Source organism: Lepisosteus platostomus, chromosome 3, assembly GCF_059453375.1.
Source record: "Lepisosteus platostomus isolate fLepPlt1 chromosome 3, fLepPlt1.hap1, whole genome shotgun sequence".
Taxonomy (NCBI): Eukaryota; Metazoa; Chordata; class Actinopteri; order Semionotiformes; family Lepisosteidae; genus Lepisosteus; species Lepisosteus platostomus.
Window position 1 is genome coordinate 68,059,405 of NC_142613.1, and position 15,794 is coordinate 68,075,198.

At 39.8% G+C, this 15,794-nt stretch overlaps 1 protein-coding gene across 11 annotated transcripts in view; it reads right to left on the reverse strand.

Moving 5' to 3' along the window:
* The window catches only part of kidins220b (kinase D-interacting substrate 220b), a 69,534-nt gene extending 53,740 nt beyond the window's left edge, over positions 1-15,794 (reverse strand). For 9 of the 11 annotated variants that reach the window (XM_088626566.1, XM_088626563.1, XM_088626562.1 and 6 more), the window contains exons 1-4: positions 15,643-15,794; positions 3,812-3,964; positions 2,948-3,046; positions 1,795-1,893 (exon numbers count right to left, since the gene is read on the reverse strand). In XM_088626566.1, coding sequence (XP_088482692.1) covers positions 1,795-1,893; positions 2,948-3,046; positions 3,812-3,919 — 306 coding nt within the window. In that variant the 5' untranslated portion in view covers positions 3,920-3,964; positions 15,643-15,794. Of the gene's footprint in view, positions 1-1,794; positions 1,894-2,947; positions 3,047-3,811; positions 3,965-10,968; positions 11,115-15,588; positions 15,611-15,642 lie in introns of those variants that run through there. The other 2 variants (XM_088626557.1, XM_088626556.1) reach the window with 2 other exon arrangements.

Sequence of the window (15,794 nt, forward strand, 5' to 3'; positions counted from 1 at the left end):
AATGTTTTTTGTTTGTCGAACTACACGTTTGAAAATAACGTCTCTCATTTATGAAAAATGTCAACACTGCTTGCTAGGATGGATGAGTTCAATAAATCCAGAAGAAATATCATTGGCATTTAAGGACAAACAATATTTACATCACTTACTACAAATACAAACAAATGCTGCAGAAGTGGAGATTCCCAACATTTACTATATGTCAGTGACTGTGCAAACACCTTAAAATGTGTCAGTTTCAATTGTAGGTTCTATTTATGTTCACGATTCAGCAGATGAAGGCAGATTAACTAAAACAGCATCTTGTGCAATGACTGAATTCAAACTGCATGATCGGGCCATAGAGACTCCATCCAGTCTCCCAATTCAGTGCATACGTGTTCACGGACATGGTCTGTCTGCATATAACGTAATATCATCATTTCAGACAGTGACTTCAGATTTCCTATTGTGACTAATGCTTTGAACCAGCACTTACCTTGTGTGACACCAAGACGCTTAACGCCAAGTGAAATTCAAGACTGGGAAATATATGGTTTTTCCCTTTCGTCACTGTCATTATTATGAAAGCACTCTCCTCCAGACACATAGGCACCAAATGGACTTACATGCAAAGTACAAATTTAAACCCTGCTTTTCTGTTTTTATTTAACTTCAATTGACTTTGGTGACAGGGCTAGGGGAACATTAAATCTTGTGCAATTAATTTTGACCGGTTACCTATAAATCTAACCTTCTAACTGATACAAATGAAAGAAAACACAAATACATCACTCCTGGCTTACATTTGAGCAGGATTATCAAGGATTCAAAAAATCTTTTTGTTAATTAGAGCAAGCATTAAGACAGCACAAACTAATCTGTGGGCAACTCTGAGTGCATGGTCTGAAAGAAGAAAAATACAGCATCATAAATTTTGTCTGCCCAGTGCAGAACCTCAGAAACGAGAGAGACATATATCTCAACATGCTGGGATTCTGTAAAGAAGGTCCAGTGTGCTTTCCTCACACAGGAACAGTGCCTGTTTCCACTACTGAACGAGGCTCTTATCCTTCATTTCACATACAGTATCAGCTAAAACACACTAAACGTATATTTACTTTGTTAAAAACTACACCCATTTTAAAATAACCTGTCCAGTTTAGAAGTCAACCGCAGATGTGAATATTTTTTAATGTAGCTTAAATTTAATTGAAAATGTTATACCAATAAACTACACACAAAATATACTTTAACCAAATCACTTGAAACCCGTAAATCAGGATACTATTCAGAGTACTTGAGGGAAGCTGAGGTAGACCGACATAAAAAAATATTTATAGTCTACACTCAAATTCCAAATTACAAAGATCAATTACAAATATTTATAGTCAACACTCGCATTTAAAATCTGCTTGGATTAGGTGTGTGTCTAATGTCTGTTTTTTACTTAAATGTGTGTTTCATCTTTAAGTAAATCTACTTTAGAGATGCATAAATATTATGATTATGGAGGACACAACTTAATACAACTACTAGTCCAAGTGCTTTTACAGCTGGAGAATGATTTCATTATTGACCAGAGCTACTGTACTTAAGAGTAATAGTTTAATGTGTGTGAAATAATTGTTGTATGTGAAGAATTATGAGAATGAAAAATAAGTTACATCACTGAAGTACGAAGACTGTTTGGAGACAAAAAGCCTTTAAACCCAAAAAGCCTTTAAATATGCAAGTACGTCCACAAAGTAAACACCATGTTCTAGTGACAGTTTGTGAAGCGGCTCACAAGCCTGTGGTACACACAGCACTTACCATATCCCTGTGTTCCAGGTTGGCATTGTGGCTCAGCAGCTCTTTCACAATCTCAGTATGGCCTTCCTTTGATGCACAGATAAGGGCTGTCCAGCTGTCCTGTGGAAGCACAGCAGGACTTTTACATGACAGACTCAATACAGCAGAGTTCAACCCATAAAAAGTCTTCCAGACATGGTTAACGTGCTACATACCAACTGGTCATACCAAGTGCTCATTTATATAATTCAATCTGTGAAGCAAGTGGTGAAGCCCTTCAACTTGTTCCTAACAGCCAATAACCGAGACCGCCCTAGAGTGCTGCTCAGAGAGTAGAGTACAGCATGTGTGTGGAGATTAATGCCTGCTTGTGGTAATATACACTCATCGTTTTGTCAAATTCTGACACGTTCAGCCCTCAGGTAAAATTAAAGGTGCACCATTTCTCCTCATAGTTGTTCATTATGGTATTTCTATAATTTGCTTCAAAGCTGCAAATTTAAGGAACTGGAATCACAAGGACTATGCAGCATTTCATTCTATCGTGTAACAGATGGGATGCATTTTTTCAAATGTGATCACAAGGCTCATCTGCTGTAATTCTTTGAAAATCTAAGACAGACAGGTTACACTATACGTATGTTTGGTTCTGGTTTGTTTCTGCTTCCAGTGTCTTAAATTGGTACAGACCACTGTATTATTTTTTTGTTTGTCATCTTTGCTCCTCACAACAAATCTCGGAGCATAGCTCCCTCATTTCTCCAACAGGAATCCAACTAGAATCTTTGAGCAGTGAAGCTGAGAAACAATACAATTGCTGGCAATGACTGAAGACATGTTTAGAATCTACAAACAAAACATTTACAGTACCAAGTCACAGTAAGAGGAGAAACGAGATTGTATGTCACAGCTTGGTCCTGTTGTTTGCTAATGTCTCATTACAAAAAGCACAGTACTAAATCCACTGATCAGTGTTTCCATATTTTGAGTTTTTGTGTACTAAATTGAGATGTACTGTTCCATATTCAAGATCATGAGTTTCAAGGAAATGACACTGCCCCTGAAGGTCTGGATGTGTTACACTAAGACAAAAGGTCCTGAAGGGCCCTATCATACAGCAGAAGGCTAAAACTAGGAAAACAAACTATAAACGCACAACAGCAGTTATACTTACGATATCATCCAGGTTGACATTTGCTCCTTTTTTCAAGAGCTCTTGAACAATCTCTAAGTTGCCTTGCTCAGCTGCCAGCATCAATGGAGTCTGTCCATTCTGCAGGACGAAGAACAACAGGCTGTCATTTAACATTCAAAACAGAACCACATTCCGGGAACACAGGAACACACTTTCGATTTGCAACAAACTAATTTCACTGAAGAAGTTCAGAATATGCTGACAACTGCCGCCTAAATAATATTAATTGGATATCAACTGTTAATAATTGGATATCAACTGTTAATTACCCTGGATGTGTTGTGGCAACCTTTGGGCCAGAATGGGAGGGATAAGGACTTTCCTCTGAAGGCCTACCTGGTCCCAGTAACACACGACGGGCTTGGAGAATCACTAAGGCAGTCCGCTAACAGACAAGCCTGCACCCGGACTGGCCATGGGCTAAATCTGTAAACACGCACCTCTGGTAGTTTATCTCATCTCGGAAGCCTCTGGTAATATTTTGTTTTTGTAATTTCAGCCCCACTTGCTTCATAGAATTGGGAGCACAATTATAAGAGGGCTTTAAAAATAAAAGGCACAACATTTTTTCAAGTTAAGCTAGGTTCCCTTTTACAATTTGTAGGTGGGCTCCATTTTTTTAGACCCATATAAATGGAATAGTTACTTAACTAGCCAAACAATAGGGGCCAGACACTGGTGGAGGTGGAGAGGAGTCCCTGTTACCTATAAATCGCTTTGAGTGGAGTGTCCATAAAAGCGCTATATACGTGTAAGCAATTACGATTATTTCAAAAGAGACAAGGAAAGCCCGACTCTGCAGTAACCCAGTATGTGAAACAGTAATGATTTCAAAACATCTACCTCGTTTCTCTCATCCACTTCCTTGTACTTCTCCAGCAGGGCCTTGAGTGCCACCACATTCTCCTCCTCCACATAGGTGAGCAGGCTCTGTGTGGCCAGGCTGGTCATCTTCAGAGAACACGTGGAATCCAGCTCTGCCCCTCACAGCAACACCTGGACCACAGAGGGGAACAACCCAGGACCACAGTGGGAATTATTACACAGGACGTTTCTCAGAATGTCTGCCTTACTCTAGTTCTGGACTGCATTCACCCTGGTCAGGGTGGCCTTGTTTTTGGTTCATCATTACTAATGCTATTCAATCACTTTGAAAAAAAAACAACAGATCCCTACAAAGATGATCTTACGAAGCCAAACCCTGAAAGAATTAGGTTCATAGGGAGAGAGGGAAGGGCATATCTTTAAAGCAGATCTAGACCTGCACACATTGTACTACAGCCAGGTCTTTCTCAGTCTGACCAGGTTTGTATGTCTTGGTCTAAGCCTTCAGGGACAGCAGTGGCTGCTTACTTACTGTAAGTATATATCGTGAATCTCTTAATATAATGTTATCACAAAAGCTTAGGTTTTAATTAAAATAAATAAAGTTTGAATCACGCTATTTCCTTTGTTATTCACAGCTACGTGTTGTTACACATTCCCACATACTCACAGTACATCTAACTATATGGATATTATATACAAGGTAGATTATTAGTAAAGAGGCAGCTGTCAGATGTGTTCTTTCCTAAACCATACTGTAAACGACAGAATATCTTTCAGCTTCAAATGCATAATTATTTAATTTGAAGAGCTAATGATCAGCTTTGTCTGCTAACTGTCCCTTTGGCATTACCTCATTTTAATTATTGCACCATACACCTTACAATCAGTTCCAATCATTAGTCAGACAACAATGGAAAAATAACACCGCAATGCAGTATGCATGAAGAGAATCATAGATTTAGATCTGCAACCCAGATATTATGCTTTCAACTAATCCCGCAAGAATAATTCAGTAAGGGTGTCAACATGTGTTGCCTGTACAAAAGAAACTAACCTTCTGACCTAACTGCAGGCAGAAAAGCAGATTCTGTCTCAGTTCAAGTTGATGCACAGTTTAATTTCTTGCAGAGTAGTTTAAGATCTTTCTGACAGGACCATGCTTTATTTAATTGGAGGTATGGCAAACTACATTTGCAAGACAACCAACAATTTAAGTTTTTTTTTCTCCCCAGAGATTATACTGTGGCGTTAGAATTGCATGTTTAGAAATACTAAATTTCCACTCCACCACAGTGATATTTTCCACATTTAGAGCTGTCCTGACTCATTTTCTTCCACCTGCTAGACATGTTACAGTATACATCTTCTATGAGAAGATAACATTACGTAGCTTTCTATAAATAGTGTACTTTACCACAATACAAATATAAAATAGTGGAAGAAAAAAGTATGGGTGCCAGGAACAAAATGTAGGCCAATATTATACACCATGTATGCAAATACATCATCTAGATAGAGTCTGAGGCGTATATAGGGCTCTCCAGATTTTTTCATAACCCTAAAAAAATAGGAATCCATTAAAAAATTTCCCTAAGTTATGCAAGACTTAACTTACGGAGTCATTTGTGTAAAAATCTCTTTATGTAAAAACTTTCAAAAGCTCTTCAAAGCAACTTAAAAAAAGCTTCTTTTTTATTATTTTATAATAATTTTATTATTTTTCATTATTTACTGTGTATTTCATATTGTTTAATTACTGAACACTCCAACTGTTGCCTTTGAATGAACTTTTATTACCCCTAAGGGAATTTGTCTTCCACATCAAGACCTCATAAACTTATATACAATATAGCAGCAGTACGGAATCGCGATACAAAACAACATTTAACAACGTTACTCAGTCAAAGCATTGCTCAGTCATCCGAATCTAGTATCACCAGATTAAAAACAGACAATTTGCTGATAAAGTGTCTAAAACAACAACAATAATAACAATCTTTTCATTGTTCAACAACTGAATGCTTTGGACTTCCAGTTCCTTGCCAAGGCAGAGTCCATACATCCTCCACCTGGCAGGGCTGATAAGTGAAGGGACTGACAGGTCACCTTAGAGTATATATACAGCTATATATATATATTTTCACAGCTTTATCATTGACTTTCCTCTATAACAAAATATGAATTTCCTACAAGAGTCATTTACTATGCCACAAGAGCTAAGAAAGTATGTAAATGAGAAGAGGCCAGTTCCAACTAGCCCAGCTGGGAACACACTGTTTTCTCTTGGAATCCGCTAATCATCTTGATATTAGGCTTGAATGCAAATTTGATGTTTTAAAGAAGAAAAGAACTGTAGCTCTTTGTTATTCTGGAAAGACACTTTTGCAAGTTTCATATGTTTTCCAACTAATAACGGAGTATTTATGAGATTTTGAGCCTTTACCTTCCAGGAAAGACAAAAGACTTTATGTGCACACTGAAGCACAAATCCTTCCATTCACTAGCAAAGAGAGGATTTAGTCTGGCAGTAGTGCTTCTATCAGTGCTGAACATCCTGCAGGGCAATCCTAACTGAAGGCCTTGAACAGAAAAAGAAAATGGAAGATGCACAGCTGATTATATACTTCAGACAATCTTTCCCCAGTCTCCTAAAGCAAGACCGCACAGTGTGCTGAGATGATAAAACCTTTCCCCAAATGACAGGCATAAAGACTTTCTCTGAACATTATGCGTTAGAAATGAAATGCTAGTATCCAATGCAAATCAACATTTCCAGCACTGCATTTTAGAATGTGAGTGTTCAAAGGACCCCAAACAGATATCTATATATGTATCTGCAATACCAGAACCCTGTGGTGTACAGATAAAAAAAATGAATCACTTTAAATCCAGCCCATTGCGAACAAAGTCCTATTCAAAAGTCTATACCACAGGAAAAGTTAATGATTACTAACTCATAACTATGCACTGTCTGTAAGATAAAATTGGGATTTCCTCTAGGCACCTGACCAATATTTCTCAATATTTAACTTTGAACAGTGCATTGATCGTTTCTTAAAATGTGCTGTCAGCATAATCATAAACTCCACATGGTGTCATTAAGTATTTAACTTGAGGTTAACACCTGGCTTTGACTTCACTCTGTAGAGCTCTATTTAACCGCAGCTGACAAGTGCTTGGTCATTTGCTAAAGAATTATTTTTTTCTTCTTTAAAAACAAAATAGCTCAAAACAGGACTTTATGACTTACTTGTTTTATAAATGTATTGGTTCACAATTTAGGAAACTAAATGATAACTCACAATTGTATTAGTTAAAAACATTCAACACCCTAGTGTTAAGCAATTCAGTTGATTCACCACCTGAAGCAGAAATGTGACGGATAAATGAAAACGAAACAACAGCAACCTAACTCTTTCATGGCAAACTGCAAAACTTAGGAGGTCTAGTCCCACTTTAAATCAGTAAACCAATAAACACATTTCCTTATAGCCAGTACTTTGGTTCAACTTTGGTTGAATACCAAAGCTGCTGTTACCAAGTCCAACTGTCCACATGCGTGGTGTACAGTCATGATATTGAAGCCGATACCCTGGCATCCTTATAGCCAGATGAGATCCTCAAATCGATCAGCTACCAAACTGGCTGGATGGACTGAATGACCTCCTTTTGTCCGTATCCTTCCTTATGCAGTGACTTATATTTAACCATCTTTAAAAGAAAAACACCATGATCCACTTTCTATTCGACCTTCTTTCTACCATGTAATCATTCATCTTCCGATGTCCATTTTAATGACCAGCATCATGTCACTGGCTATTCACTTTTTTATTCATAATCATTATTTATTCTGATTTTTTTAAACATTTTTTACATGCACCTTACAATTTGTCCTATTTATTTATTTATCATGATATGCCCTGAAATGCTTTTTTATGTCTCCGTCTTATATTTTGTTGGTTGTGTCCTGCCCAGGGACTACAGATGTAAATGAGCTACAGCATATAGCTAAGTCAGCCTAAGAGCTGTGCGCTGTCCATCTTTAAGAAATGAATTGAAACAATTTTGGAAGCTCATAACATTTTGTTGTAATTTATTAAAATATCAGAAGTAACTCCCTTAAGTGCAATTCGTTTCTCTGTCTGTAGCGTGGTAGAATAATGTGTAAGGAGTAAAGCAGGGGCCAGTTTGAAACACAGTGCTTGTCCTTGGTGTGAATGAACAGTGTAAAACAACAATATGATTTAGGATATAAACATGCAGGCGTTAATCACAACTGAAGCTGTTATCCCCTTTAGTTTGCTGGGCGAGAGATATTTATTCCAGTGATACAAACATAAGAAAAAAAGATTTTCCAAACGCACACAGAGTGCTAAAACTGAAGGGGAGCAGAGGGTAATGCAGTTCCTCTTATTAAGCAGATGCCTTTATAAATAGGTGTGTTCTCACTGTTAAAAGAGCTATTGTCTCCCATTGCGTCTCTCCATGTGACAGTGTTAAACTCCTGGGGACCCCAACTCTAATCTAAACCGACCACTCCATCACGAGTACTGTACATAGCTACACACACATGAACAGGCAAAGACCCTATAAAGACACAAAGAGGACATAGTGTCCCATTCCTCTCACTGCAAATGGGCTGGTGAAGTGGGCATGCTGCATTTTATGTTAAACATCGTTTTTAATCTATAACCCTTCATTCCATCATCTGAACACGTCTTGAATCGTGGCGCGATTTCTTCCTTCATCACCCGAGAAGCCATTTGCTCCCAGAGGCCGCCTGCTGGTCAGGAACTGTCCGAAGGAGCCAAGGAGCAGCCCGGCAGACGTGGAGAGGAAAGGGCTGACAGTATCAGCAAAGACACGACAAGGCGCAGCACTGCGGTCCGATTTCAGAGCAGGGAGGGCGTAAGCTTCGTCTAAGCACCCATCGCAAGCACTCAGCTGCACATCCTTTACTCAGTACTCAGCACCGAACAGTGCATCTCCATCTGCTCCACTGGGCTTTAAGGCCAGGGAGAATAGCCAGGATTTGAGAAGCAAGGCGGTCCACCTGCATGCAAAACAGCCCTAACACAAAATTGTGATTGACACTGTACTTAAAAAAAAATAGCAGGATTTCTGTATCAGTCTATTTTCAACCCCCAGACAAGGCACCCCTACCTGTGGAAATACCACTTCACCACCATCTTTGGATGCCACACCTATACAGTACAGTAGTAAATACCCCCACAAAGCTCACTGCAGAGTCACAAGTAATTTATCCTTGAGGACAGAAAGGCAGCAGGTTTGCTGCACTGAGGCATCAAGGGGTTGTTACACTGGATTTGGTGCTGGTGTGCATGTAAATTCAAGAAAGACTGCTGCAGTACAGATCTATGAAACCTCTTCTTTATTCAAATGCTCAAATGCACAAATGGAGAAATAGGAAAGGCCTATCACCCATTTTAATTTTCAAACAATGAAACCTTACCTAAAACAGAGTGTAACACTACAGGTATAAAAGCAAATAAACAGTATTCTACACAGCTGGTCACTTCAGCACAGAATGATCAATAGTGTGTGACACTGGCCTGTATTTAAGTGAAGTGGAACAAGTAGGAGATGCAGTGCTTGAGCCCCTTTTTAATTCTTTCCACTACTCTGTTTTCGGTCATGATACATAAATGGTAAAAAGTCTAAATCTGGGATTGGGGGAAAAGCTACTTTAAAATGTCAAATCATGCAGTTTTCAACACGCACAAAGCAGTTTCACCAGGAACATATGACAAAGAATCAAAGGTGTCACTTCTTCTTTCCAGAAAGAGAACATGACCAAATTGCAAAAAATGATCAAGAAGATAGTAGCAGTGTTAAGTCAAGCAGGAAACTCCTATTGTATGTCTTCAATCTAAGACAAACTCAAGAGAATCAAATACACTGGCATCAGTGCTGGATAGAGAACACATGCTTTGGTAAAACAAATCTGTAGGCACTATACCTACAGAAATATGGCTCAAACAATTGTTATAGTACTAAGTAAATCTGTATATAAAATGTAACTCTGAAGAGCCCCTATCCAACAGCTTTTATAGGTATCATCAATTTCTAAAGATTTGGAAGAATTTCAGCATGATCAGTATAACAGGTGCTTTGTTAAATTAAGCAATTAAGAGATCATTTGGAACAAAGCTTATGATAACTTTTAGCTTTAATAAACAGAGCCCCCTTAATTGGAAAAAAACACTTGCTCAATTTATCAATAATTTACAAGTGTTCTTAATCTTAAAAAAAGATGATTTAAGGTGAACTATAAGAGTAACTGGATGTGGGCTCTCCAGGAACAGGGCTGTTCACCCATGCTACAGTATATCCTAAAATTGAAGGATCCTTATCCTTAAATTAAAAATCCTTTAATCTACACTCATAAATATATCCACTAAAACATTACAACAAGTCAATACAAACAACCAACACATCAAAGATACTGTAAATTAGCCTAACATAGTACATCTTGTGCCAGGAAGAAATAAACAGACCTTAAACTGCTAAACAATCTAGGAGCGACCATCTTAGATGCCCTTTGATTTTCAATTAACAGGAGCACTCAAGGTTACCTTTCCATAAGCCTTATTTTCTTCATGTAAATACTGATTTTATAGCATCAGAATGAGACACCGCAAGAGGCAGGTGCAGAATGCAGAAAATCCACACTCAAAAACAAACAACAGATTCCGAATGCCTTTCCACTTGCCTGCCTATTTTTCAAACATTAAAATGCAAATTGTTTCCCGTCTCGATTGTAGAATAATTTGCTGGTTTCCTTAAGAGTCACTGGACGACAGACGTAGACAAAGACAGAAAAACCCACAACAAAGCTTTAAATTCAGGAGAATTCAGCTCTGCAGACACACCTTTTTCAGCATCGAGCAATTCAGATGGACACAGAATTGTTTGCATGTCATATCTGCTAACTGTAACTGAAAGCACAGTGGGCAAGGGAAAATAAATAATTGATCCAGGAAACCCTGCTTCTAAGAGAATTGCCCACTACTTGTGAACACCCAGCCATCTGCTAAACCATGTAACCATCAACAAAGACAGGTAATACTAAAGAAATTAAGGAGTGCTATGAAACCCAAACATGAATAACAACAGTTAACAAAAGATAAACTAGGAATCGGGTTGCTTACCCCTGTGCACTGAAAAGAGCTCCTCTGTAGCTATCAGGTACTGTAGCTGGACAGAATACCAACAAGGCAGCCTCAGCTTCAGATCCCCGACTTCTATAAATAATGTATGAGATGGCAGTGCTACGCCCAGCTTCATCATCACACAGAAAGACCGTCACAACGACAGCACGTTGTTTGCCAAACACAGGAGACAAGCTTCTGCTCTACAGGCAAGAGACTATAAGCGATGCAGTTCTCTTCACAGGCTAAAAGAGCATCGAGCAAAGGGGAAAGAAAATCAAGGATGCCCTTTGTCTGTTAATGCACGAGACAATTAACAATTGACAGATCCATCAACCTGGGGAAAAAAATACAAAAGGTCTTAAGAACTGGGGGAACAGACTACATAAAATACACTGCAGAGTCCATTTTGTGTCATTTTACTAAACAAAAAGCCTTGCTTACACCTACGCGTTTCAATCAAATTACAAATAAGAAATAACTGCAGCCCCAATCGCTGGAGTTAACTTGCTCCGCCGCCCCCCGATTTATTATTATATTTTTTATTTGTTCTGATTAAAAAAAAATTCAGGCACTGGATGTGAAATATACTGTCTTCACTATTCCATGCCTTGCTGAATTTGCACGCTTTAGCTTTCATTGCCTTTAAAACATGTGAAGGTCAGGGAGGTCTAGATTTCTATATTAAGAGCAGACAGCTAGTCACTGGAAAGGGTTACAAGTTACCAGACGACTACTCAGAAGAGGAAAATTCCACGGGACGTATTTGTCACAATCCTGAATTTCAGATCAAGGTCTGCTGTGGTAAAATGGCCCCGAGACGCTGTTGGCTGGTTTTAAAATGAATGCTGTGCAACTAAATGGCTTTTAAGTATACGCATACATGCCCATACAATGCACTGCCTAAAAGACCTTGCCACAAAAAACAATTTAAACTGAAGCGAGTCACATCAGTCATTTTTGCTCCCAATTACATTCGTACTCTTTTTTCAGATTGCTGCTGGGGATGTATTTTATCTAGCCCACATTATATCATATAATGAGGTTTTACTTGCAAAAGTGAACGTTACTTACAAAATGAAATTGACTGTAATGGAAAAGGTCAGCGAACAGACTGCGGATAGCGACAGGAGACTCTGAATTCAACCCTCCATCTGTTTTCTGAGCTCTGGCTCCTGGTGAGGGTCGCGGGGGTAACCGGCTGAGCAGGGCAGCCCAGGCCTCCCTTTCCCCAGCAACAGTCTCCAGCCCCTCCTGGAGAGCCCAGACACTCCCAGGCCAGCTGAGAGATACAATCCCCTCCAGCGTGTCCTGGGTCTGGACACCTCCAGCAGGACGTTTCTAGGGAACATCCTCACCAGACACCCCACTTTCTCTCCTCTCGCTCCAGAGGAGCAGCCACCCTCAGACTGCAGAGCTCCTCACCCTGTCACCCAGGGAGGCCAGGCTCGAGGCTATGTGGAGCCCTCGTGTGGGCTCACCACCTACAGGATGAAGGATGGGGGCCGGGTGCGAGCACAAGCACGAGCACGAGCACGAGCACGAGCACGAGCACGAGCACGAGCACGAGCACGAGCACGAGCACGAGCACGAGCACGACGGATCTGGAGGGACTGGACCTCTGCATTCACTCTAACGATGTTTCATGTGGTTGCTGCCCTTCTGCAGTGCTTTTGCAAAAGGCAATGACACCAATCAAGCAATCGGGTAAATAACTGCTGAAGCCAATACATGATATCAACAGAGTTCGAAATAATTTATCTGGCACAATCTGCTAAGCATTTGTTTACACCAATACGTGACAACAGGGGGCGTTGTCACTGGTGTTGCGGTTAGCACACACCTGACTTAAAGCTCTCAGGTCAAAAAATTCGATTCCTGCCAGGGATGTTTTATTTGCGGAGTCTGCACATTCTCTCCGTGTCCGTGTGGGTTTTCTCTAGGTGCTCCAGTTTCCACCCACAGCCCAGAGACAAGTCTAACAATGGCCCCTGTATTCCCGTGTGTGCGCGCAACCTGCGATGGACTGGCATCGCCTCCAGAGCACAATATCCTGCCACACACACACCCTGTGTCCTCTGGCTTAGGCCTGGGTTCACCATGACCCTCGAAACCCAAGGACTGAAGAAGTTTCTGAAAACAGATGGATTCTTGAGAATAACCACACTAGGTGTACCACCATCACAGAAGATGTTTTGTGATTTTGCAAGACAATAAAATCCTTATAATTACAGAAGTGAAAGTTACACAAAGCCTTCTGCTGCACATTTTGAAAACCAAGATTCTTCCCATTTTGGAAAATGCTGGAGTTTGAACACCAGGCCACTCAGCAACTTCATACTTGACAGGTTTACAAGCCGTCGAATTAGTGAATAAAACAGGGGTCCTGTATCAACCAAAACGGCAGCCAGACAGTTAGTCAGCTTCTTGTGACTGAATTGAAATTTGGAAGATTTGGTCAGAAATGACCAAGGCTTTTTTATGTCCCTGAAAAGTAGCTATGATCTTTTTTACACCTGCAGTGGGTCATAAATTGTTTTGAGAATGAGGACCCTTTACTCAAACTCCTCCTGCTCTAAAACTGTTTGACCTTTGAATTTCATACTTCCTAAGCCTGGAGGTCAGTTCTGATACCAGTTGGGGTGAATGTGATTTGAAACAGGGTGTCAGCAAAAACCAAGGTGACTGCCTGACCACCATTTTCTTCTGAGAACTCAATCTGCCCCTATCATCTTCAGAACTAACCGAATCGCAACTTAGCAGACCTCAGGAGCAGCCAGCGCCACTTGAGATCTGCAACTCACAGGTTGATGTGATCATTTCCCCACCCACACCAGGTCATCAGCTGTTTGATAAATGCATCCCATTAAAAAAAAAAACCTTCTTCTGTTCAAGGCCTGTTTGCCAATTAACTCCACACCTAATATGATCAGCATCCCACATACTGTAGTTCTGACTCCATGTACGGTAGATATGTCTTTTGATCTAGTATCCAGAATTTGGGATATGGGTTAAACGTTTTATTTGAAGAACTGTTCATTCATGAAAAAAGGAATGAATCACTTGAGGGACTTTAATTGTTGCATAATCGCAATATCAAGGCAGAGCCATCAGCCATCTATGAACTAGAGCTGCCTGACTGGCATTCTGTTCTCAAACTTCAAACTGCATGTTTTATGAACTGTTGCACCGACTAACCTGAAACTCAGAAGGTTTCATCACATTAAAACCTACTTTAAACTGAAGCTCTCATGTTGCTGGGACACATTTTATACCCACCTGGTGGATCATCACCTGGCTGTCAGGTCGTCACTTGGGTTGCAAACTTTGCACTGCTAAGTGGTGTTCTTCAAACAACAGACAACAAAGGTCCTAGATTCCTCTTAGTTTACATGCAGTTCACACACAGTTAAGGTAAGGGCCTAGGATTTGCTTCGAAGTCTTCAAATCCTCTTGCAGTTTGTATTTTTAAGGTGATTCTGCAAAGACTTGAAATTCCTAAATGAAACGTTTCCTCAAATAATAAAATGCTTATCCCTTAATGATGTTGTGATGTTTTACACAAATACAACTGTTATTCATGTAAATACGATAAATCTAACAGATTATTTTTTGCATTCCTGTATCCCATGTGACTTATTTAAATTAGGCCTTAATTATAGTATTTAGATCAAACTCTAATCAACGTAGTCATTTGCTGAATTTGATTTTTGTATTTTTCAGAGACCATTAAATACTCTCCGGTTGTTTCAGAACAATACTCTGCCCAGCCTCTGTAAATTAAAACAGACCGCTGTTTCCAATAATGTCCGATACCAACAACCCCGCATCCCTGCTTCTGCGATCAAAGAAGCTTCAGAATCTCTACTCCACACCAAAATAAGGAAACTATAAAGGAAAAACACAACCCAAGACTCAACAGACTTCGTGAAACAAAAAAAGGACACACCGCAGACGTCGAAGAACCTTCTGACAACACGCAAAACCAAATTGTGTGCTCCTGCAGGCTTAAGCCTCACCAACACACTGTACACACCTTTGCCTGTCATTATTACACATTAATACAAATCACATAAATTGGCATCATGAAATGTACAACAGGTGACACTATATTCAAGTCCAGGAAAGGGTACTCTACAAGCCGTATAACAAGCTGACTGATGCTCTAATTAGGCACACGGTTAAAAAATAAAGTACATTATGGGCACAGCAAGGTCTCTATGAAATGAAATGGCTGTTCGATGGTGTTTAGGAAACGTCTGGGTTCATATAAAATAAGAAACCAAACATCTCCAAATAATAAGGGTACCACTATAATATAAGAGGAGTTAAATTCACGCAGTACTGCTCCTTAAATCAATTAATATTAATTAGCACAGTTTCCGATGAAACGACACACATCAAATTGAACACACTGAAATCTATTCTATTCAATCCAGTCTAGTCCTCGTATTAAAGAAAGACGTCAGGGAATTTAACGTCTTTAAATGGCGTGTCCAGCTGAGGACCCTATAGCTGCTCCATTGATGTATTAATATCAGCCGGGGTAAGTGAACTTCAGATTAGCGCAACATCGGTTTAACCTCCGGTTCCTCAACAAGCCGCACCATTTTCACTTACTAATCCAAGTCTTGTAACGTCGCCACGTTTCACTCGACCGTCATGGTTACATACCTCTTTAAAAATAACAGTGACAAGTCTCTGATCAGGACGGCTTGTTATTCTCCCTTCGTGTATGTTTCCGTCAACACAGAAGCCCCTTGCGCTATACCACGACAGCCATTTTGTACGCAGTTAAACAGAAGAGAGCTCTTGTGTCACAAAAC